Raw genomic sequence first — 25,323 nt, 5'->3', positions numbered from 1 at the left:
AATACTGTCATTACATTATGTCTTTATTATTGGACTCACTTATTATCATTATCATTGTCCTAACTCGACCAATCTCTTTGGCCAGGGCCTCCTTATTGACAATTTGATATTGTAAAAGTCTATGAGTGATGGACAACCCTGTAGAAGTCTATGGCTTTGTGTTGGATGAGGAAAAGGTTACTATAAAAGTCAAAGGTCTTTAATGTTCCATCATGTTAGCTCTTTCTCTTGGGAGTCGTATTGCTTCTCATTTATCTTTTGTTAAATTTTACTCATGGGCAAATTTTATATGCCACAACTCCCAGCAATCTTGCAACTCATCCACCCCTCCAACTTTCTAAATGAAAATAAGTAGGGGTGGGCCAAACTTTATGATAGCGATCCCCCCCCTACTATCCTATGGCCATACAAAGAAATAATACGTATTTTTTACAATATATAATTTATAGTAATAATATGTATTTTATATAATATATAATTTATAGTGATAAATATACTATTAAACATCTATAATTTACTAATCTGTGTCTCTCTCTGTGTGTGTGTCTCTCTCTCTCTCTCCCACCCCCCTGACTTAGCAACTGCAACTCATCAAAATTATCTTTTGAAGTGAGTGCCCATAACATAAGTACCTCTTGACACACCATAACAATTGGTTATCCTCCAGTCTCATCCATGGAAGTGCTTATCTAAAAGTAGGAATGATAGCTCCCATATGATTATAGTTTAAGGGGAGACTTGTTCCACCTCCCTGTCATACCTTGTGTATAGGCTCTCTCTCGGTCTCTCTTTCTCTTTCCCCCCTTTCTTCTCACACGCACATGCATAGAAGTAGCATTGCTGCAATCATATCAACGATTGATGTTGGTTAAATTTTTTATGTGAAAGATATAATGTGAGACTTCATATATTTAACAATTGGAGCACTCCCGTAGTTCATAGCAATTACTCTCAAGATTCTAATAGGGGCACTTCATATTATCCTTTGTTTCTGTGTGGATGAGTAATCAAAACCAAATTTTGTTACTATAGCCTCATGTCGTTCATAATGTTGTCTATGTTTCTTCATAGCAATTGTAGCAACAATGCGAACGAATTATGGACAGATTAGTGCTATGCACGTTTAGGCCCACATCAATGTGAGCAAGCTAGCATATATAAGTTTTTGTTTTTTCAAACCAATGTGCACCACATGCTTAGGTTAGCACCAAGTTGTTTCAATAGTCTTGTTTATTTCTAGAAACCACAAGGCGTGCTGCTAAAACATAGCTCAAATAAAAAAGAAATGTGGAGATTTTTCCATAAATCAACAAAAAAAAAGAAACGTGGAGAAATATTTCAATTTTCTTTTCCATAAAATTCATAGGATCAAAAAATCGTTATATATTTTTATTTATAAGGATTGCCGCGCCTAGCAACAACCACCACCTGCCAATTCATGGCCCATGCAGGCATCACCTTCAGCGTCACCATATCCAACGCCTTCTCCATCTTTGGCAGACCACATTTCCTGTTCGAGAAAATCTTCAGGATTCCAACCGAGAGCCCTGCCTGACCATGTGCAACAGAGGCGCAGGCCAGAATGTTACATCCCTGGTCGACCACTCTTCAAGAGGACTTCGCCATTCCAGGGTTAGCAGAGGGGCTGATCTTTCCTCAGAGAGGCCTGCTCAACACCCGCTTCTTCAAAAACAAGAACAGATCCGATGAACCCTGTCCGGAAAGAGGTCACACAGAGCTTCCTGATTTTATTAGGGTGTTGGTGGGAACCAGCAAAGCACTGGAAGAGTGGCTCAAGGCTGCAGGGCCTGGCTCCTGCACTTTATGGGTTGAAGTGGCAGAAGAATACATGGACCTCAGCAAGCCAGACATCGCACACAGGCTTTTGAAAGGCCATCTGCAACTGGCATACAGGTTAAGGTCCTTCACACCCTTGCTTCAACCTGTCTTCCATGGTATGCATGTCATAGTTTCCCCCCAAGTGCCAAAAGGAGAGGGCTCCATGGCGAGAAAAGAAAGCTTTGATGAGCAGGCTTTTGGAAGCCCTGTGTGTGGTAAATGGCATAGCCTGAGACAAAGGGAGAAGGAGAAGTTTCTGAAATCCATTGGAGTGAATCACCTGGGTGATGATTTCTGTATAAAGTTTGGCCAGGCTCACCAGGGGGTCTCGCAGTGCCGGAACTGGATTAAAAAATGGCTTCTTGCACTCCCTATTGGATCATATGGGCGGCTTGTGAGCATGATTTTGCCAGGAGGCACTCTTTGGCAGTTCCAGAAGCTTGTAGGAAAGATTGTTCATAATTCACATTTTGTTGATGTGAAGTTCGAGCTGATAGATTTTATAAGGTGGCTTGAACATCATGCCTATGTCACAGTTTTGGAGGGTTTGGATTTTTTGGTCAGTTTAAGCACCAAGCAATGGACTGTTGTAAAGTTCAATTTCGCAGAAAATATTCTTAAGATCACTGGGGACAAATGTCTGGACAGTTTGCAACATTTTTGGCAAGAAAAGATGGCAGATGATTCAGGGAGTGATGGGAAAGGGGTAGACAACTGCATCCTCAATCCTTCAGATGAAAAGAGGGGAAAAAGTGTCGGCTGTACTGGAACAGTGAAATGGAAAATCTGGCATTCTTCAAATCAAGAATGTAGCTTGCAGTTTGTTACCCTTCTTGATGCAATGTACAGTGAAGGTGGTTTTTCAGAACAGCAAGCAACAGGGGCTTTTAAACAAGATTTTGGTTTCTTGGCGGGTATAAAGGAACCTAGAACAAAGTATTTCCTAGTGGGTTCGAGGGTTCTGGAGCTTCGATCCTGTTGTTTGAATGGCTCTCCCACACTGTCATCCAAGGAACGTTGTGCCCTCTCAAACTTAGGTAGCAGCAGCAGAACTGTCAGGCAAAGAGGTATACACATTCTACTCAACATTTTGCTGGGAGAGGCGAAAGAAAAAATTCATACTAGTGCAAATGATTTGAAAAGTGATCTTTCTAATTGGAGAGGGCTGTCAACACCCGTGTCAGTGAGCTCTTTATGCTTTGGCACTGATATGAAGGGGAATGGATCAACCCCGACAAGTGGAAATTTGTCAAGCAGTGAAAGCTCTAGAGCACTTTCAGGGTTTGAGAAAGGGGAATATTATAAAGGGAGAGATTCAACAAGGAAGCAATTCAAAAGTACTTTAAGTGTACAAAATGAACATGATCTTGGGGGGTCGCCTTGCAGTAGTTTTCCATCACATGAAAAAGACACCAAGCATGAACTTCCCGAACTGCAACTAGAATGTGATGCTCAAAAGGCTCCACTCTCTGTCGATGGAAGAGATGCAAAAGTATCTGAAGACAGTGGCATCACAAGGTTTTTCCAAGTATTTTGTAAAGGTCCAAATACTTCAGAAGATGGCCCCTGTGAAGATTATGGTTGTAAAATAGAGTCAGTCCAGATGCAGTTGCTAGAGTGGGTGCAGAACGGTTTTTTGGAATCTTTGATTGAGGAGGCAATTGATTCACCTGGGAAGAACATTTCAAGAGGAGAAACAGGTTTAGATGTGGAAGAAACAGCAGATATTTGCTTGAAAACTACAAATTTACTTCCTGCCGATGGTAGCAGTCGTCTAGTTGATTCCATGATGGTTTGGCTTAAGGATTGCAATGGCAACAAGAGTTTCTTGAATTGTATCCTTGAAAATGGTGGATTGAAGCTGCAAGAGAATGAGATTGACTTCGATGGTGATATATATACGAGGGACAACAGAGATCAAAAACTGGGAGAAGCATTGAGGAAGGTATGGTGTTTAACCAAACTTTTACTTTTTCTGGTTAATGGGTCCACTTTCATTGCATCTGGTGTAGCTAAATGTGGAGGCTTGAGTGCAATTCTTGAACTTTATGCCTCTCTTGTTAGAATAAGATTTTCAAATCAGCATGAATCAAGTTGTCCAGTGTCTGAAATTGGATGCAAGGAGGTGGCAGATACCCTTCCTGGTGGAGTATTAGAAAAAAACAGGACACCCTTGATAGTGTCTCCATTTCCCACTAGCTTCTCCCATGGCCTCAGACAAAAGCATGAAGTGAAACTACTAACTCCACGAACTGTTCCTAGCATTTGCTACCAGAGTAGTCCAGAACAAAACCAGCTCTGTATTCAGAGAAAAAGAAGGCACAAGGTTTTAGCTGGGCGATTTTTCAGAATGTTAGGCCTTGTGATGAAGATGGTTCTGTTGTGTAGGGGGAGGGAGATGTCCGTGGTTCGTAAGTCCAACATTGGAGAAAGCAAGGATCAAACCGGTTCACCTCAAAACATGCCCAAGGCACTTATTGAAGATCATAATGTTGCACAACATAGTACCAGACAGCAGGTGAGTTCTGGAATAGCAATAATCAACAAGCTTGTAGGTTCAAGTGAAACATTTCACATTCCTGAAAGGCCCAAGGTTCCAAAATTGATGTTAAACCCATGTTTGTCAGCAGAAATGAGCAAAAAACGCTTGCATGGACCAAGTCCACACCATGCAAAAAGTTCATTTTTGAGTATTGGTAATCCTTCAGCTTCCAGCTCCTTAAAGACCTCATCAAACGCCTCGTTTGAATATTGTGCTATGGTTTTGGAAGCAAAGATATATTTGTTAGAGGTGTGTCATTCTTTGCTGGTGGTTCATAGTGCTGCCGCGGTTTCAGCACAACAGGAAATGGCAACAAAAATTCATGCAAATAGTCACATTATTGTCTCTTCTTTTATGATGGATATGTACAATTGCTTCGACAGTTTTCCTCAATCTGACGCAAGGAGATTACAAGAGTTGATCTTTGAAGTGATGTACCAGCTGGACAATCTTTTAGTTGAAAACAACTCAGAGAATATTATTCCTGCAAGGAATGACAAAGATCAAAGAGCAGGGCCACACTATGAATCAAATCCTGAGCCACTACCCACAGGCAAGGTTAACGGCATCATATGTGAAGGTTTCCTTCATGAGGCATTGGAAAACCTTAGAGTTGCACTTTCTTCCGATGTTCCTCTCCTTTTTGAAAACAGAAATACTGGGTGTCTCAGAGTTGGTCCAGAAGTTGATCGTAGGTGCAGAATTGCATGTCAGACCAACATGAATTTTGGTGGTCAGGTATCAAATTTAAGCATCTGGAAAAGCATCAGCATATTCATGTGCATTATAGCAGAGTGCAATGCCTTCTTCTCAAAGAAAGGGTTGCCATGCCCTATTCTTGGAAACTTCAGTGGACACATTGAGGGTGCTTTAAGTCTATTTTCTGGGCTAGGGGAGCCAGCTGCTTGGAATCTGTCTCAAATCCTTGCAATGCAAAGCTTGCTGAATCTACTGAAAGTCACTTTTCAAGGGATTAGAAATGATAAATCCTATGTTTCTTCATTCTGGACTGATTTTGAAGAGCAGATCTGGCAGGTTTTAATAAGGAATGAAAAGAACTGGGCATGTATTAAGAGTTACTTGAGCTGGATTCTGCTCAAATCATGTCATGGATGCTTCAAGAATCTTTCGAATCATTGGAAGTTTTGCCCTGATACCCCAGAAGCGTTGGCTGTATTATTGTTCAGCAAACCAGGATTCTGCTTAGAATCTCCTGGTTTTGGATGTTTGAGAGATGCCTTTGATTGCCTTAGCTCGTTTGTCATCCTGCTTCACAGAAGGTTGCTGGCACAAGTGCCTGATATCCAAGATGATTTCTCTCTCTTTTTGCCTGAAGATATGGCTTTCTTTTTAGACTTCCTTATGAATCCAATTGATGGAGTACTCATTAGTACACTCAAAGGTCCATTCTTCCAGGGACGAATGATTCACACAGAGAGGGAGATGGAAAGACATGCATTGGATTGCAGGGTGGCATCTCAAGAGCCCATGTATTTATTTAGAGGAAAGCATGACTATGATGTCTCCCCATCCTTGAAGTTGAGCTCAGCAAAGCTCTCTGCGACTAGCATCAGTGACCTTAGCGGCAGTGCCAGAGGGCTAATGGAAAAGGAACCTTGTGATAGGCTGGCTACTCAGTTCAGATATGGAACCTCGCCGATAAGAAGTTGGAGCTGGCAAACACCATTCTTATTTAAAATTCTCAACCAGCTTACCCACGGAATAACTTTTGGGCTAGATTCTAGCCAAAGATATGTTGATGTGGAGTCCTTGGATGATTCCCTGAGTTCTCAGTTTGATTATTCCCGTTGCCTCTGCAAAAGTTGTGCAACTAGAGTCGTAGCTCAAGGTCTTTCTTTGCGTATTTCATTGCTTATTGAAGAGGAAAGTCTTAAGCTGTTGGCAAGTGTTTTCAGACTGAAGTTCACTCCGAGTGTTCTCATGGAGCAGCTGCACGGAGTTGAAACAGTAACAGCATTTGAAAACCCATTTCTTTCTCAAAGATATGTTGATGCCTTCTTGGATTATCATTTCCTTTGCTTCCTGCAGCTTTATAACTGGAAGACTGAAGATGGGATGAAGAAAAGGCTAATGCAACATTCACCCTTGAAAAACATTGGGTGCACATACCGTACGTCGGAAGAAGATGGTTCAGCATACGTTGATACCCTTTTGACAGATTCAACACATGCCATACAGAAGGTCTCTTCTTTGGAAGATTTCTGTCCAGCCTTGTTATCAGAAGATGAAACAATCACTTTGGCATGCAGAAAGCATGGAGAGGTTCTTTTGGCACTCTCGCAAAATCAAACTGGTGATGTTAGCAGGCGTTTCAGGCAGCTCAAAGTAATGGATTTTCTTGTCCATCAAATAGCACTCGAATATGAACTGTCACATGTTGTCACGCCAAGGGAGCCTGGTTTAGAAAATGTTTCATATGAAGCCTTGCAGCCAAAAGATCAAACTTCAAGTGATTGTGTCTCAGGCCAAAAAAAAACACATGAAGTACCCTTGGTAGGGAATAGTACTTTGAACACAGAAAAATTGGATTTTGACAATCTTATTTCTCGCAATATAAGAATTACACAGGATTCTAGGCAAGTATCCCATGAAATTGACCAGACATTATTGGCCGATGTTACAAGACGAGGCCATGTAAGTAAAGACGGCGGAGGATTGAGGCAACATTGTGGAAGTTCTGCAAATGACATACGAAGCAACAAAGATAATTCTATGGCAAAATTTCACTCTCCAGGATTTCAAAACAATAACTTGAGCATACAGCATCAACTTCTGAGCTGCATAGCTATCCTGGAGAGGCCAGTGAACCAGCGTGGATTTTTTTCATGTAGAACAGGGGCCAACCATTCAAGATATGGCTTTCCTATTCCCTTTCATGGTGGCATCGCATTATTTGGCATTAGAAACTATCACGGGTTGCCACTGAGACAGCAGGATGTGCTTGATATATACTTTAGGTTGCCAGCTGTCATTCGTCGTCCGCTCATGGTGTGCTCAGACAGCAGGCAAGCCATGAGGAAGCAGAAGCTAAGGGAAATTCCTTCTGAGAAGGAAAGTTCTTCCAAGTGTTCTGAAAAGGCTCATAAGAAGTGCAGTTCTCTTGATCTCAATCAATATGAGAGCTCATCATTTGTCTTTGAAAATGACAACATCCATAGTAATGAGAAGAGAAAATCCACGAAGGCATTGGTGGCAGCTTCATCCAAGAATGGCCTTATAAGAAAGCTGAAGAGTGATGAAGGCAGTAGTATTACAGAAGTAAGTTCAAATAGATTCAAAGGCAGTCATGGATTTGTATATAGTGGTAGATTTTGTGACTTGAATGAAGAAGTAGAACACGAGCTTGCCAAGGAGGAGGTATCAATGTGTCATGGAAAGGATAAGAAAAGGCCATCATTGAATAGAAGGTCAGAAAATGCTGCACTGGAGATGAGCAGAAGGCCTTCAAAGACATCTCCAAGATACAGTGTTCGCACAGAGCAGCAGTCAAAGAAGATGATTGGCACAACTCGGCCTCTGGTGCCAAGGTTGAATCTGCCAAAGTCTGCAAGGAAAGGGGATGAAGATTCTAGCTCCCTAAGAGAACCTTTGGAAGGACACGAGAATGATATTTATACAGAGAAAGCAAAAGTCCAAAAAAACCCTCAGAGAGAAGTTGATCACTGCAGACCCAGTGAAGTCATTTCAGGGATGGACTATTCTGGCACTGGCAATAAGATGGTTGGTTTGTCCTATGAGAGAGAGCGAACAAAAAGGCGCATGTATCGTGATTCCAAGCTTCATGTGCTAATGCTTGAGCTTTTTGTATCGCTCATGGTTAATCCACAGTAAGAAGTTTGCCTGTCTTATCTCATCCTCTTTATTATATGCAAAGAAAATAATCATAATAAGAAACTTGAATGGGTTTTCAGTATCCTTAAACCATATGCATATCACTCTGAAATCTCGTGGTGAATTGAGTAATAGGCCAGAATCATCTCTCTTTTTCTCACTGGTATGGTGTGCTTTTTAACTGCTGCAGGGGTAGCTTGGAGACTTCCTACACTGACAGATTTCCAATGGAGGGTCAAAAGATGAATGCTCCATTTTACCTTTTATACCGTATCCTGGCAGTGATGTTCTTGAATTATTTTTATAAAAATTGCACAATGCAAAAGTATATTTTTTCCTTGAGGTAGAGGCCATAATCTTTTTGATAAGCTATGCCCCTTATGGCAATGGATATCAGCTTGTATCCATCCCAAGGATACCATCATAAAAACTCGAGGGTAAAACCTTAAAAGCACTTATACATCCATATAATAGATGCTTATCCTACACATTAATCAAAGTACCATTCCACAGCAAGCTGTAACTTCCCCCCTGGGCATCTGCATCTTCCTCTCCCACCCCCCTACTCCTCCTTCACGCTGCCCCGTCTCGCTCTCGTGTGTTTCTGCCAGCCTTTGTTCTCTCCCCACCTCCCCAATCTTGTGCCCCTCTGAGCCCTTCATCGCCTGCCTTCGCCGCCTTCTGTGCACCCCGCCTCCAGCCCTCCTGCCTGCGTTTTGCGCCCTTCTTCTCCGTCTGCCTCTTGTGCACCCTTGCCTCCTTTTCGCCCGGCCTCTTCCTTCGGCTCCCTCCAACCTCCCGCCTTCGCCTCCCTCGCCTTCTCCCTCTCCTCCCTCTCCTTCCTTGCCTTCTCCCTCGCCTCCCTCTCCTCCCTTTCCATGTGCGCCCCCCGCCTTCGTGCTCCTCTCTGTCTTCTTCCTTTGCGCCGCCTTGCCCCCCTTTGATTCTTCTTCCTCGCCTCTTCCACCTCGCTTTTATTCCACCTTTGTTGTCCACCAGCCCCACATTTCGCCCGCCCTCATGTTCTTCGCCAGCCTGCTCTTCTCGTCCTGATCCTCTTCGTCCCCCCCAGCCCTATCCTCTTCACCACCCTCGTCAGGTGTTTTCAGCTTTCAAGCAGGTTTTTTCTTCGGCGAGTGTCGGCGCAGTCTGGTCTTCTCACCTCCAGGAGGATTCCATGGCAGCCACTGTGTTATCCCCGACTGAGGCTGCCGTCCCTTGCATTTCCTTTCCTGAATCGGACCTCTAGCTCCTCGCCTCGATAGTTGCCTCCACCTTGGTTTGCAAGATTGTGGGTAGCCGCGTGTGTGGCCAGCCTTGAGATCTTTTGCAGGCTAGCCTCTTTGGCGAGAAAGATCCCGCGCCATTGGAAACATTGCAGTCCTCCCAAACCTTGAATGTTCCATGAGACAATCTGCATAACTAAGAGTGGTGAGAGGTAGAACTGTTGGAACTGCCCTCCACTCGAAGAGTCTTGGGCATGGGTTTGGATGGAGAGTAATCACTATCTGTCCTCAGGCGAAGCCTCGCCAAGCGGACATGAATCCTCCCCTCCATGTGGAGCCACTCTATTTGGCCCCTGGAATATGCATACTCTGGGCTCCATCTGTCACAATGAAGGTATTTGTCGGAGAGCGGGAGAGGTACTGTCACCGAAACATGGGGAAATACAAAGGGAAGCACCTCTAGACTGGAGGACACCAGCCCCCCCCCCCCCCCCCGCCCCCCTCCCTCCCGGGTCATTGCGGCCAGAGCCACCCACCTCCATCTGTGCCAATGGCCAGAAGTGAGTGAGCATGTCGGTGATACATATATCATGCAAATGGAGTGGAAGCTTTATTGCCTACTCGTGGATGGCAGCAGACAGAGACTCCGTGCTCCATTCCGTCCCGAGCGCTGCACTCATAGGGAAGGAGATCATCGTGCCATTCTCTGGGGGTGGAGTGCTTGGAGTAATGCAAAACCACACAGATTTGGATGGGGGACATCGTCTCTTTAAGATACCTGCTCCCTTGATGGGGAGGCATCGGAAGAAGAAGAAGTCTGTAGGCTATCCCAGAACTTGTGCGCCGCGTGGGGCGAGGGGGGTGTTAGCAGTCATCTCCTATCTGTACATTACACACCAGGGCCATTGTTGTGGGTGTGCCCACCCATTTAGGTGTTTCTCCATTTTTCCCCACTTTCCATGTTAATTTTCCCAGTTTTGCTGGTCATGGGGAGGACTGTTGAGCTAGCCGACTGATTTGCTCTTGGCCGACGGGGTCTGTTGCAGCCCGACCTGTTTTTTCTCTGATCGCCGACTTGGTATGAGCTGGCCGACTAATGTTTTTCCCAGTCATGAGCATGTTGTCTGTTGTCGGCCTATTTTGGGCTGGTCGGCCAGCAGTCTAGGGTGGTATAAATACCACCCTTGCTCCCACACCTTGTTTTGTATCATTGTGTACCGGATCTTGCGTATGAGGGCAGAGTTTATACAGCTTCTCTCTCTCTCTCTCTCTTCTTTGTTTTGCTCGCTTGAGGGTTTGCTGATTTGTGGTGCTGATTGGAGATTTCTTGGGCTGTTCCGGCTTTGGAGATCGGGTAGAAGGGGGCCATCACCGTTGGACAGCCACCTTGCATATTATTTGCAGCCTCTGCTTCATTTTTTTTCCACCCACCCTCCCTTCACAAGACCTTGTGAATCCTTGAGATGGTAGACTTGCTTGAGATGGCTAAGAAGCACGTGAAGATCCCTACTCTCGCACATTCCCGGTGGATCGACAGTTGGACGGGACCAACTACGGCATATGGAAGGTAATGATGGAGTCTATCTTGGAGTCTTATGACTTGGCTGATTTCATTGTGGTTGGTGTTCCATGGCCGGAGTTGGAGGATGGGGAGCTCTTACCCTCTACTCAGAAAGAACGGGAGGCTCAGGCACAGTTGTGGGATCGTGTCAATGCCCGTGTGCGTTCTTTCATCTTTCTTAACTGCACACCACAGGTGATTAATCATATCAAACATATGATGCTGGCCAGAGGGATTTGGCAGCATTTGGCTTCTCTGTATAACAGGGTATCACCCATGAAGCGGATCTCCTTGGAAGTGCACATGCGAGTGATGAATCCTGCAAAGTCTTTCGCGATGCGGGAGCACATCAACAAGTTGCAGACTCTTTAGCAGGAGGTTCTTCAGGTTGGGAAGGAGATATCTTCAGAGAACATGGCCATCACTTCGCTGTCTCATGTGACCTCTCATAAGTCAATTTTCTACTCCTCTTTGATCACCAATGACAGGCTCAACACCATCACTTGGGAGGAGCTTGTGCCTATGGTCTTGGATAAGGAAGAGCATTTTACGAACCCTCCACAGGGCGGAGGTTCTGAGGCCTTGACAAGCGAGCGATTGAAAGGCCGTAACAACAACAATAAGGGCAAAGGTAAGTCTTCATCGGAGAAGCCTTCTGAGAAAAAGTACGATTCAGAGCGTGATAATTTGAAGGTTGAGTGGACTTGTGACAATTGTGGTGAGAAAGGCCACTATTGGAGGAAATGTCTCAAGCGGAGTACCGAGAAGAATGTTGATTCTTCAGCTTCAGCTGCCAAGACTCCATCTTTTGTGCACTTGGAGATTTTGGACACTTATGCTTCATCTTCTTCGAGTAGGGAGGTTTCACCGCCAGGGATACTCGGGAGTGGATTCTTGATAGTGGTGCTTCCAGGCACATGACTCCTTCCTAAGAGTTATTACAAGATCTTAAACGGTACTCAAGTCGCATTTTCATTGGCGACAATTCCACTATACCGCTTCATAGTGAGGGCAGGATGGAGATTATTCCCGATGACAAAGGGGGGAAGCATTCCTCTCGTGTTCTTTACGTCGCAGCACTTGGTTTTCATCTATTGTATGTGCATGAGGTTTGCAAGACTGGCTTCCGGGCGGAGTTTGAGGAGCATTCTTTTGCTCTACGGGACAAAGAAACAGGCCAGGTTGTATGGGAAGGCGGAGTGGAGAATGGTATCTAAAAACTCTCAGCACTCTCTTCTTGACAGGCACTCAGATCGGTGACTTGTGGCACTTCCGTTTTGGCTAGTTGAATGTGGATGTGTTGGGGTGGGCTTTCCGGGACCAGATGGTGGATGGCTTGCCAGATGTTGGCAGCAGGCAGGGACGACGTAGTTCTTGCATTCGTGGTAAGCAGCACAGCAGAGGGAATATTTTCCGAAGTAGGCTTCTAGGCGGGCTTCGAAACCTTTGGAGTTGGTACACACTCACTTGTGTGGACCTATGTAGACCCCATCCTTGGGAGGTTCTTTGTACTTTATGCTGCTTGTTGATGATTGTAGCAAATTTACATGGGTTTATTTCCTTTCCCAGAAGGACCAACCTTTTGCTCGGTTCAAGGAGTGTCATGTTATGGTGGAGAAGGAGTCTGGATTACAGGTAAAGACTGTTCGGGTTGTCAAAGGAGGAGAGTTCTCTTCTAATGCGTGCAGTTTTGTGCGGAACATGGCATCAAGCGGGAGTTGGCGAATACAGGTTCACCTTCGAAGAATGGAGTGGTTGAGCAAAAGAACCGGACTGTGGTGGAGATGGCGAGGACGATGCTGGAGCATCGTGATCTTCCTCGTCCACTTTGGGGAGAGGCTATGGTTACAGCTGTCCATATCCTCAACCGATTTTCGACGACTTCAATACCAAAGATGACTCTATTTGAGGCTTGTTTTGGCAAGAAACGAGATGTCTCCCATTTCCGTGTGTTTGGGAGTGATGCCTATGTTCACATTCCAAAGAAGCAAAGGGGGAAGCTCGACTCGAAGTCCCAGAAGCTTGTATTTGTGGAATATAACTCTCTTTCCAAAGGCTATAGGTTGTATGACCAAGATCGAAACGAGGTTGTTATCAGCAGACATGTTGTCTTTGATGATGAGCATGTTCCAACTTCCACCGTTGGTGAGCTGCCACTTCTTGGAGAACCAGATGAGTCTGAGGATGATTCCCAATCTATTGTTCCAGCTAGATAGCCTCAGTCAATTGTAGAGGTTGAGGCCGAGGCTGGAGGTGAGCCCCAGCAAAAGCAAGAGGCTCTACGTTCTGTTTGAGTACCAAAGTGGTTGTTAGACACCCTTCGGGAGTCGGGTGTTACGGAGCTTCTCTCTAAGTGGACCACAGAGGACGGACCTTGAAGATCAAAGAGAGTTCGTGAGAAAACTCATTCAGCGGAGCTATTATAGGTAAACTATGCTTTGATGTCTCGTATCATTCGTGACAAAGAGCCCACTTCCGTGAAGGAAGCTCTTTTTTAGGAGACTTGGAGGAAAGCCATGCAAGTGGAACTTGATGCCATAGAGAAGAATAGAACTTGGGAGTTGGTTCCAAGGCCGTCAAAACGGTCAGTCATTGGTGTCAAGTGGCTCTTTAAGATCAAGTATACGTCTGATGGGCCGGGGGACAAGCACAAAGCTAGACTTGTGGCTAAGGGTTATGCTTAGCGGCTTGGCATCGATTATGAGGATACCTTTGCACTGACAACGACGACGACCATGATTATTCAGATCATTCTTGCCCTTGCCACTTCTCAGCGGTGGCCCGTATATGAGATGGATGTAAATTATGGGTTTCTTAATGGTGACTTGCAGGAGGAGATGTATGTTGAGCAGTCTCTAGGCTTTGAGATTCCAGGATCAAAGGGGATGGTTTACAGGTTGCGGAAGGCCTTGTATGGTCTTTAGCAGGCTCCCAGGGATTGGAATCAGAAGATTGATTCCTTCTTTCTATACGGACAGGATTTCATAGATCAGTTGCAGATCCTAACTTGTATCTCTTTTGGGAACGCGGTTTGGTCACGTTGATTATCCTTTATGGGATGATCTCATTCTCAATGGCGGTCATGTGGAGCACATAGTAGTGAGGAAGGTTGCCTTGTCAAAGGAGTTTGAGATGACTGACTTAGGTTTACTCCATTTCTTCTTGGGATTGGAGATTTGGTTGACCCAGAGGGGCTTCTTTGTTTCTCAGCAGCGGAATGTTCAAGAGTTGCTTGAGGCCTTTGGGATGGAGAACTACAAGCCTATTACTTCACCGATGGACCCGAACACCAAGCTTACAGTGAATGATCCTTGTGAGTAGGTTGATGCCTCTCTGTATCAGAAGCTTGTTGGTTCATTGATTTGGTTGCTGAACACCACATTGGACTTGAGCTTTCCCATGGGGCTGTTGAGCTCATTCATGCGGATGCCTTTGAAGACTCATTGGGACGCAGGATTGCGGATCTTGTTGTATCTGCAGGGTACGAAGGATCTTGGACTCTTCTATGACACTGGAGCAGAAACGACAGATGGAGTCAGACTCCAAGGTTGGAGTTACTCAGATTGGGGAGGAGATCTAGACACGAGGAGATCTACATTAGGCTACGGATTTACCCTTGGCTTTGGAGCTATTTCATGGAGCAGCAAGAGGTAGCCAACTATTGCCTTGTCGTCTACAGAGGGAGAGTACTGTGCTGCTTGTGCTGCTGCTTGCGAGGTTGTGTGGCTGCGGAGGTTGCTTGGCGAGATTGGGTTTCCACAAAAGGAACCCACGGTCATCCAGTGCGATAACCAGAGCTGTAAAGCTATTGCTCGGAACTCGGTCTTCCATGCCCGGACCAAGCACATAGAGATACAATATCACTTTGTTCGTGAGACGATTTTCGCTAGCGACATCTTGCTTGTTTATTGTTCGACGGGGGACAATGTGGTGGACCTCTTCACGAAGTCTCTACCTCAAGCTATGCTCCGGCAGGACTCTAGCTCATTGGGGTTGGTTCCACATCCAGGAGCTGAGAGTGGGTGTTAGTAGTCATCTCCTGTCTCTACATTACACACCAGGGTCATTGTTGTGGGTGTGCCCGCCCATTTAGGTGTTTCTCCATTTTCCCCCACTTTCCATGTTATTTTTCCCAGTTTTGTTGGTCGTGGTGGGGACTGTTGAGCTGGCCGCCTGATTTGCTCCTAGCCGATTGGGTCTGTTGCCCAACCTGTTTTTTCTCTGCTGGCCGACTTGGTATGAGCTGGCCGACTAATGTCTTTCCCAGGCGGGAGCATGTTGTCTGCTGTCGGCCTATTTTGGGCTGGCTGACCAGCAGTCTAGGGTGGTACAAAATACCACCCTTGCCCCCACACCTTGTTTTGTATCATCGTGTACCGGATCTTGTGTATAGAGTAGAGTGTATATAACTTCTCTCTCTCTCTCTCTCTATGGTGTTTAACACCACGCCACAGTGGGTTAGGCGATCAGCTCCCACATTTACATATGGGCAGGAGATTGTGGAGTATACATATGCATATACATATCTTGGGGTAGTATTCAGTGGGCCAGTGTTTTCGATGAAGAGAGCAGCAGAGACTAGATTGACTAGAGCACATGCAGCCCTGGGTGGTTTGGAGAGGATGTGTTCGTAGGTTCAGTTTCCAGAACCTCGAACGAAACTTTGGCTTTTTGACACTCTAGTGACATCAGCTATGCTTTATGGAGTGCAGATATGGGGACCTTCAGTGGGCCATCACAGCGTAGGCGGGTGGAGAGGTATGGAGAGGCCTTTGGTATCTATGATTGCTAGGATTATTAGAGCCAAGGCCATGGTACCTCATGAGATTATTCGAGCAGAGCTGGCGGCTACCCCTCTGGTGATTGAGGCTCTTACGAGATCAGTCTCCTACATACATGGCTTGTGGGATCTCCCCCGAGACAGATATGCACGCCTCGCCTTGGAGTCCTCCCGACAGTTAGCTTTACAGGGAGACACGGCTTGTTGGTATGGACAGATGACATCATGGTTCCAGGCACATGGTTTTAGCATGGACAGATTGCCTCCCTTCCAGTATTCTTTGGAGGCACCCTCTCTCACTCTCACACGGATAGAGATTACGAGACTCATCCGTCAGGATTTAGTTCAGTTGGACATTAGGAGGACATGGATACGGCCGACTGAGGAGCTGGGCACGAAGATGGCTTTCTACAGAGAGCATTTTCTTCAGCTCGCAGAGCAGATGGTTTTGTGATCAGACCCAGTTACATGGATGTACACTTGTCTCATGCAGTACGATGTGCTATTGGTGAGATTCGCACATCCAGCTTGAGATTGAGATTGGTCGATATAGAGGTATACCAGCTGAGGCCAGGATATGCCGAGTATGCCATGGGGAGCCAGAGACAGAGCTGCATTATATATGCCATTGTACTGCATACTATGAGATACGTGGTCGTTTCCACTGTTTATTCAGAGAGGGGTTTGGACCACTTTCTAGAGTCATGGGGTACCAGGACCAGAGGTGTTTAGGATTGTTCTTGCTTGAGCTGCGGAGATATAGAGATAGCCTGCTTAGGCGCACAGAGAGCCAGACTCAGAGGCACATTACAGACTTCTTTAGTCCAGCCATCACTGCGCCAGATGGACCACAGCAACAGCAGGACATGGATACCGCCCACACTAGCGGTACACTGATTGATCGTGCGATTGAGCTTGGGTGGTCCAGACGCCCACGACTACGGAGGAGGGCATCCCAGCATAGACGGAGGTTGCAGCGGCGGATTCGGATTATTCTTTGCGGGACACCCAGTCAGGGTGCTGACCACAGAGGATATTGAGGAGATCCACCAGCGTCCGATGCGGCACATATTATGAGATGGAGGCACCTCCATAGTGTACCCCCCCGTCCCACATGATATTGTATCCCCTCACTGTACTCCACTCACCTCCATAGCGTACCCCCCCCTCACTATATTCACACCCTATAAGGGTTTCTGTTTACCTTCCAGTTCCAGTTTCATTTTCTAGGTGCCAGTAGTATCATCTTTATTTTTCATTTTCTGGTTTTTTATCCAGACATTGTATCAGATCCACCATGATGTAACTTTTTGGTCTCATAGGTCATTATGACCTTTTGAAGACGTTAATATAGCATTTCATTTCATTTTCATTTCTCTCTCTCTCTCTCTCTCTCTCTCTCTCTCTCTCTCTTCTGTGTTTTGCTCTCTAGTGCATTTGTCTCATATTTTTGCTGAGCACTCCAACAGGGGCTGCGGGGGGGGGGGGGGGGGGGGGGGGGGGGGGCGGGAGGGGGGGGGACTCTAGAGGGAGAGCGCACACCGTGGAGGTAGTGACGGTCATCACTATAGGCTTTGAGAAATGGTGGATCAAGTGGTGAACCGAACTAGAATGGTGCCTCCTCTTCAGGTCGGGCGCAGGTAGCAGGTATGCTTTGGCGAGGCGGATTTTTTTTTTTTGGGGGGGGGGGGGGAGGGGTGGAGAGGGGGTTACGATAAAGTGGAGGGGGGAGGGACGGAAGGAGCTGGAGCAAAAGTTGCTCGGGGGCCGGGGGGGGGGGTGGGGGGCTGTAATGGGTTAGAGGGCCTCACGGGAAGCTGGAGAGGGATCACGATGAGGTAACGGTCCCCAGAAAGGGGGAGAGGGCGCCGAGTTCCTTGGTGGATTGGGGAGGGGCCTATTACCGTCAGCTCTGTTGAGTGCTCATAACAGTCCTCTGACAAAACGGTATCCTCCTGAGGCGTACCAAATTGGTGCACCATATGGTGTTGCTCTGCTTTGGAAGTCCGACGGTGGTTCTACCTTGAATTGGCGGCCTGCCACTCTCTTGCACCAGGATCCTCGAGGGCCGAGACCTGGTGCTCTGAATCTTGGGGGCTCGGATCCCCCCCCCCCCCCCGCGGGCCCCGCACGCCCGATGAGGAGCTGATTTTGGAGGGGGGGGGACCGTTGGTGATGCTCTCGTGGAGTAACGATGGGGACAAAGCTCTAGCAAGGTGTTCCATCTGACAGCAAATGAAACATTGCCTAGGCCATAGGGAGGCCAAAGTACCAACCTTTTTGCAAAATTGGAGCCCCCACAGAGGCACAAAAGCGATATGGCATGTGGAACTATCTCTGAAGAGGTTATGGAGAAGCAAGGAGAGGGAATCCCTGTCGTACAAGCTAGAATCGTGGCGGCAGTTAATGGGGGGGGGGGGGGGGGTGGTTTCATCACTCTCCCGATAACACCACCTATCACCAAGAGGAGGGGAAGATATTCCTTCCTGAAGCGACTGTGACGGGAAAGCTTGAGACTCCAGCTAGAGGGTCAAATGCTGGGTCAAATTCGTGTTGCCACCTTGCAAAGAACGGCTGGGCCATACGCATTGTGACGGGGCTCAATTGCATGACTCTATCCGATGCTGCAGGTGAATCAAACTCCACCTGCTAGTATCCATGCCCCAAAGGATGAATATCAGTAATGTTGCAGGAGAAAGGACATTAATAGAGCCGTAGTTGGTACACCCATTGACATTCTCTTCCTCCAAGAGCATCATCTATCTGAGGGCCATACCCGCCGAATCGGGAAGATTCTTCAGGGAAGGAGTCCACCTTTGGTCCCATGCTTTTGGCCCCTCTGGGACCCAGGGTGGTTTATGCATTTCGGTCAACCCACAGTGCTTGATTCAGGCACCATTGTGACTTGGAGAGCTCAGGGCCCATCCAAGATGTCCATCAGGGGTGATACAAGAAGGCTAGAGATGTCGATGGTCTGCCGTGATGTCACATGCACACTGCACTCAGTGCACGGTGACAAATTGGCTCATCATCAGCAGTGCAACATTTGTACAGTATTAGAACCCAGTAGGATGATATTTGTCGTACGCTGTGACCCCATTGTACATCCTCAGTCTAGAATAAGTCAGGCATGAGCTACGTAGGTCATTCCTCAGCCTTAGCGGGTTAGTCAGTCAGTCAAGTACCTTAACCCACTTGGAGAGAATCATTCATGCATGTAGAGTCAGTAGAAGCCTTAGGGTTTGCTACAGAAAGCACTCTGCATCCTGCATAATATGCATTCATATGCCTGTGCATCATTTGGAACATCCCAAAAGCCTTAGGCTCAGCCTCAGGTGTGCAGCCCTTCCTCATGCCCTTGGGAAGAGTGCACAGGCTCGAGATCAATTCATTGAGGTGTTTCTACAGCCGTGTACAGTTCAGCGAGGCTGCCGATCCTCGGAGATCTTGCATTTGGCTTATCTACAGTCCACAGTCATTCTCTCTAAGGTAATAAAGCAAATACTATCTCGTTATTGGGATAGGGGGCCCTTCAGTGGGTAATTTGGGACCCAATTTGGTGTACAGCTCTCATATATCTCTCTCTCATCTCTTTAAAGTTTGAAGTATTAGAGTGGATTGCTAAACTCACGAAACTCAGGATACAGAAGACGGTGTGAGCATTTGTGTGACAGGATCTTCCAATACAAAGACTTCCGCTGCATATCACATATGACTGGTCTCTGACTCTCACCCAGAATGAAGAAATGAAGCTGAACGGGGGAAGCCCAAGCAGTCATCTCAGTCCAGTACCAAACCCCAGCAGCAGCAATCCGCTGCATATCACATATGACCGGGCTCTGACTCTCGCTCAGAATGAAGAAATGAAGCTAAACGGGGGCAAGCCCAAGGAGTCATCTCAGTCCAGTACGAAACCCCAGCAGCAGCAATCAGCTGCACAGACTGGGAAAGGTAACGCTTCTGCTGAAGATGCTAAGAAGGACGACAGTAATAGCTCCAGTTCAGGGGGGGTAAGAAAGATAAAGAACCTAAGAAAACCCTTGATGAAAAGGCTAAAGCAGGCATTATTGGAGGTTATCTTCCTCCAGAGGAGCAAAGGAAGTACCAGTCAGAAAATAGATGTTTTTTCTGTCATATTATAGGGCATGGTAAGAAGGATTGCCACAAATGGCAAGCGCCACAAGCCGCCAAAGCTTCGTCTGCCACAGTTGCCACAGCCTCCCCAGCTCCTCCAGCCCCGCCTACTACCTCAAATGCAGTTCAACTTTTACCTTGTATGCATCCTATGCCATCCGTGGTATTTGATGCTAAGCACGAGCGTGAGAGTGATGCTGCTCATCCGAGCCTCATCTGAGCTTATGGCTTTGCCCAGGGCCGACAGTTTGTAGTCCTTTTCGATATGGGTAGTTCTGAAGATGCCATCTCTCCCCAGTTGGCTAATAAATTGAATTGCACATTAGTCCCATATCATCTGGATGTGGACGGGTTTACACCTGGTCTTCGCACCCACATTTCCCAGAAGGCACAACAATTTGCCTTTGAAGTTCAGAAGGCCTCATTTCAACGAGATTTCATCGTCTCACCTCTGTTGGGGTGTGACATGATCTTAGGAATTCAATGGTTCCGTCGGTATGAGCCTATCCCCGATTGGGGACAGGACACTTTTACTATTTGTAAAGGTTTTCCTGAGCGTGTCATGATTCATGGGGATAGAAGCATTCTTGGCATCCCATTGATTTCGCATCTTCAGGCCAGACGAGCTATCCGCAAGGGAGCAGAAGGAGCACTCCTTTATGTTCGTGCTCAAACAGCCTCTCCCTCATTAGTAGCATCCGTTACATCTTCAGTCCCTCAGTTAGCAGACCTCCTATCCAGACATTAGGACATTATGCTTAGGGACGATCTCCCGCCCAGTCTCCCACCCTCTTGCCCTAAGGACCATCACATTGATTTGGTCCTTGTTAGATCCTCCTAGCAGGTTTCCCTATCGTCTTTCCAAGACTTTAGAGGGCGAGTTAGAAAAGCAGTTATCTCAGCTTCTCCGAGCCGGATTCATTCGGCCTTCTTCCTCCCCATTTGCTGCACCTATCCTATTTGTCCAAAAGAAGGACAAGTCTGCATGCCTTTGTGTAGACTACACGGCATTAAACAAACTCACTATCAAGAATAAGTTTCCTATGCCAAGGATAGAGTACATTTTGGAGCGTTTAGACGGTGCTAAGTTTTTCACTAAGATCGACCTCAAGAGTGGCTACCATCAGGTCTGCATTTTTTAAGCTGACATTCCAAAAACAGCTTTTCGGACAGAGTGTGGTCACTACGAGTTCGTAGTCATGCCTTTTGGGCTTACAAATGCACCCGCAACCTTAAATAAGATGATGTCTAGGCTTTTCGCAGTCCACATCGGGAAGTGTGTTTTCATATTCCTTGATGACATACTAGTCTTCTCAGCCACTGCGGAGCAACATGAGAAAGATGTGGAGAAAGTCTTGCAACTTTTGCGAGATAATCAGCTCTACATAAACACCAAAAAGTTTGTCTTTGGTGTTAAGGAAGTTCAGTATTTGGGCTACATCATCGGTTTTGATGGGACTAGACTGGATCCATCCAAGGTTTAGGAGATCTTAGATTGGGACATTCCTAAGACGGCCCAAGAAATCCGTTCATTCGTAGGTCTTTGTCAGGCCTAAGTACCCATGTCCATCAGTTTTCCAACCTTGCAGCACCTCTTACCGACTTGCTCAAGGGGGTGAAGACTCGCAAGCAGAAAGTCTCAGTTATAGGCAAGGCGCTTGATGCATTCCGTGCACTCCAGAACGCTGCCTCAGAAGCACCTGTATTAAAGTTAGCATCATGGGACTAACCTTTCAAGGTCATTACCGATGCCAGCAATGTAGCCATAGGTGTAGTCCTCCAGCAGGACAATAGACCCGTGGCATATTCCAGTAGAAAGTTGGATGTCGCCGAAAAGAATTATTCGGTATATGACAAAGAGCTTTTGGGTGTGCTCAGAGCACTCAAGCGTTGGAAGCCTTTTCTTTATGGACAGGTTTTCACAGTGAAAACAAACCACTAAGCACTTAAGTGGCTTCAGACTATGCCAAGTGCCCAGTGGAGTGATCGACAGGCCAGGTGGAGTCAAATCTTCCAACAGTTTGGAGGTATGATTGAATACATCCCTGGTAAGCATAACCCAGTAGCAGATGCTCTTAGTCGAAAGTCCAGCATCCAGGCAGTCCAAGAATCTATCATTCTCGAAATCACGGGGAAGGACTTAGATAGTATGAAAGACCAATATGTCGACTCCCCTGAGTTTGGTACTCAGTATAGTTTGGTCCTCAATTCTGAGCCTGGCCACTATTCAGTACAGACGGTTGGTTGTTCTACAAGAACCGTCTCTGTGTTACTTGGGAAAAGCGTTCTGCTCCTCCACGATGCCCATGACTCCTTAGTTGGAGGACACGGGGGTATCAACAGTACCCTCGAGAAATTAGAACGGTCCTTTTATTGACCAAAGATGAGGCGTGATGTCTATGCAGCCGGTAAGATATGTCAAAAAGTCAAGGTTCCCCATACAAAGAAGTTTGGTTTACTTCAACCTTTGCCTATCCCCGACGGACCTTTCATCGACATATCTATGGACTTCGTAGGGCCTCTACCAGCATCCACCGGATCCCGTAACACTTAGTGTTTTACCATTGTGGATCGCTTTAGTAAATTCTGCAGGCTCATCCCATGCAAGCATACGGCCACAGCCGAGGACGTAGCCCGTCTGTTTCTCAAGCATTGGTATCCAGTTGGTGGTTTGCCTAGCACCATAACATCAGATAGAGATTCCAAGTTTACCTCGCATTCCTGTAGGGCATTATTTGAAAACTTCGGAACTAAGTTGCAATTGTCTAGTGCATTCCATCCGCAGACAGATGGCCAAATAGAAATTTATAACCAGTTGGCCTTTGATGTTCTCAAGTCATATTGTCATGACCAGCAGTCCAAATGGGAACATTATCTTCCATTGGTCCAAGCTATTTTGAACGACACTCATTCATCCAGTGTCGGACGGACTCCATATGAAGCAGCCTTTGGTCGCCGTTTTTCTTCTCTTTTGACGAGAATGGTGTCTCCATCTTTAGAGGCTAATAAAACCACGGAAGCATTTTCCGAGATCATTGAGTCAGTCAAAGACCGCTTGACCAAAGCTCAGGAAGCATATAGCAGACAGGCGAATAAGTCTAGACGAGATGTCCACTTCAAGGATGGGGATTGGGTCTATTTGTGTATCATGAAATAGAGAATGAAACAAGTGGGCAAACTGCAAGATTTCATTCCGTAGTTTTGGCCCTTTTCCAATAGTTAAGAAGTTAAGTGATGTCTCCATGAAGTTAAAGTTGCCTACCAGTTGGACAATGCATGATGTTTTCCATGTTTCTTGGCTAAAACCATATGTTGGTCCAGAAGTATTTGATGTTTCAGATGAACAGCAGCCAGACGTGGTAGACGAAGCAGAAGTTATTGAGCCCGAGTAGATCCTTCTTCATCGATGGAAGCATGGTTCCGATCGACGGATACGTCAGTTTTATACGAAATTCCGAGATCGAGGTGCCCACGAAGCCGTATGGCTTGACGAGGAGTTCTTCCAGGAGTACCCCCAGTTGTTGGCGGACTACTTGGAAGCCATGAACCTGCCGCCAAGCTAAGCAGGAGGGAATGTCACATGCACTCTGCACTCAGTGCATGGTGACAAACTGACTCATCATCAGCAGTGCAACATTTGTACAGTATTAGAACCCAGCAGGATGATATTTGTCGTACGCCGTGACTCCATTGTACATCCTCAGTCCAAGATAAGTCAGGCACGAGCTACGTAGGTCATTCCTCGGCCTTAGCGGGTCAGTCAGTCAGTCAAGTCCCTTAACCCACTTGGAGAGAATCATTCATGCATGTAGAGTCAGTAGAAGCCTTAGGGTTTGCATCAGAAAGCACTCTGCATCTTGCATAATATGCATTATATGCCTGTGCATCATTTAGAACATCCCAAAAGCTGTCATTTATAAACATAAAGTTTATTAAATTATGACCAGCCAACTTGACCAACCCCTATCTAGTATAAATAGGCTTGCATAGGGCTTAGTTTCCCATTCAGTCTTCAGTGTGCTAAGAGCTTTCCTCCTCAGCCCTAGGAGTATCCTTGCCTTCAGCACTAGACTAGTCTCATCCAGCCCTTGGAGTACTTGAGTTTGCTTCAGCCAGCCCTCGTTCTCCAACGCATGCAGTTCAGCAGTCCCTACAGGCATAAGCGCAGCCAAACAGTACATCTACAGGCCTGAATCAGCAAATACACCTGCGTTTTCTGCATATCAACCAGCTGCCTGCAGTTCAGTCCCCTACAGTCAGCGTTTACAGATCTTCAGCAGCCTACAGTCTGCGTTACTGTCCAGCAGCAGCCCCTACAGTCTGCGTTTCAGTCCAGCATCAGTCCTACACCAGTAAACAGCCCTACAGTGCTGCGTTTGCAGATTTCCAGCAGTTTCAGCCTTGATTCATCAGTCTACATCAGTATCCAGCATTCATTGCATCATCCAGGCATACATCAGTCATCTGGTAAAGGTATTCTATCATTCATAAGCATTTACAGCATTCTAACATAGCTTAGAATAGTCCACCCCCTTGTTTTCTCAGCCTCAGGTGTGCAGCCCTTCCTCATGCCTTTGGGAAGAGTGCATAGGCTCGAGATCAGTTCATTGAGGTGTTTCTACAGCCGTGTACAGTTCAGCCAGGCTTCCGATCCTCGGAGATCTTGCGTTTGGCTCATCTACAGTCCACAGTCATTCTCTCTAAAGTAACAAAGCAAATACTATCTCGTTATCGGGAAAGGGGGCCCTTCAATGGGTAATTTGGGACCCAATGTGGTGTACAGTTCTCATATATCTCTCTCTCATCTCTTTAAAGTTTGAAGTATTAAAGTGGATTGCTAAACTCACGAAACTCAGGATACAGAACGGTGTGAGCATTTGTGTTACAGGATCTTCCAATACAAAGACTTCCGTTGCATATCACACGTGAGGATGAGGTTGCTCACTGTCGGGGCAGGATCTCCTGAATTTGGGGTTGATGAGCTGGGGGTGGCCGGGGTCCGATGAGACCATGGCGTCTAGCTCTCTAGAGTGTGCGTGCTGGATCTAATGCGACTCTCATGGGCCTGCTGCTCTGCTGCGAGGGGGCAGTGTGGTGAATCTGAGGCTGATGAGCTAGGGGTGGCAGGGGTCAGACGGAGTGAGGGTGTCTAGCTCTTTGGAGTGTGCCTGCCCGATTTGATGCGACTCCCATGGGCTTGCTGCGAGGGGGCACTATGGTATAGGCTCCCGTATCCACTGTGGTGGTCTCTGGTGCCTCCCTATCCACCCCTCTAGGCTAGAAAAAATTGGTGATGGTAAGGTGAGAAGACGAGTGTTGGGGGTGAGGATCACCTTTGATTTGGGTACTCCATGATCCGGGATAAGGGTCCAAAGCCCACTCGAATAGA

General features: G+C 46.6%; 1 protein-coding gene across 1 annotated transcript in view; it reads left to right on the top strand.

Annotated features, from left to right (window-relative positions):
• Nucleotides 1-1,435: 1,435 nt before the first annotated feature.
• Nucleotides 1,436-25,323, top strand: part of LOC147639624 (uncharacterized) — a 119,150-nt gene continuing 95,262 nt past the window's right edge. Inside the window, exons 1-2 of the mRNA XM_086782022.1 lie at nucleotides 1,436-8,229; nucleotides 8,424-8,503. Of these exons, the coding sequence (XP_086638148.1) occupies nucleotides 1,583-8,229; nucleotides 8,424-8,503 (6,727 nt within the window). The 5' untranslated portion in view covers nucleotides 1,436-1,582. The remainder of the gene's footprint in view (nucleotides 8,230-8,423; nucleotides 8,504-25,323) is intronic.

Source organism: Cibotium barometz, chromosome 3, assembly GCF_041138505.1.
Source record: "Cibotium barometz isolate CiBa-2024 chromosome 3, ASM4113850v1, whole genome shotgun sequence".
NCBI classification, from domain to species: domain Eukaryota; kingdom Viridiplantae; phylum Streptophyta; class Polypodiopsida; order Cyatheales; family Cibotiaceae; genus Cibotium; species Cibotium barometz.
This window is presented reverse-complemented; position numbering and strand designations above follow the sequence as displayed.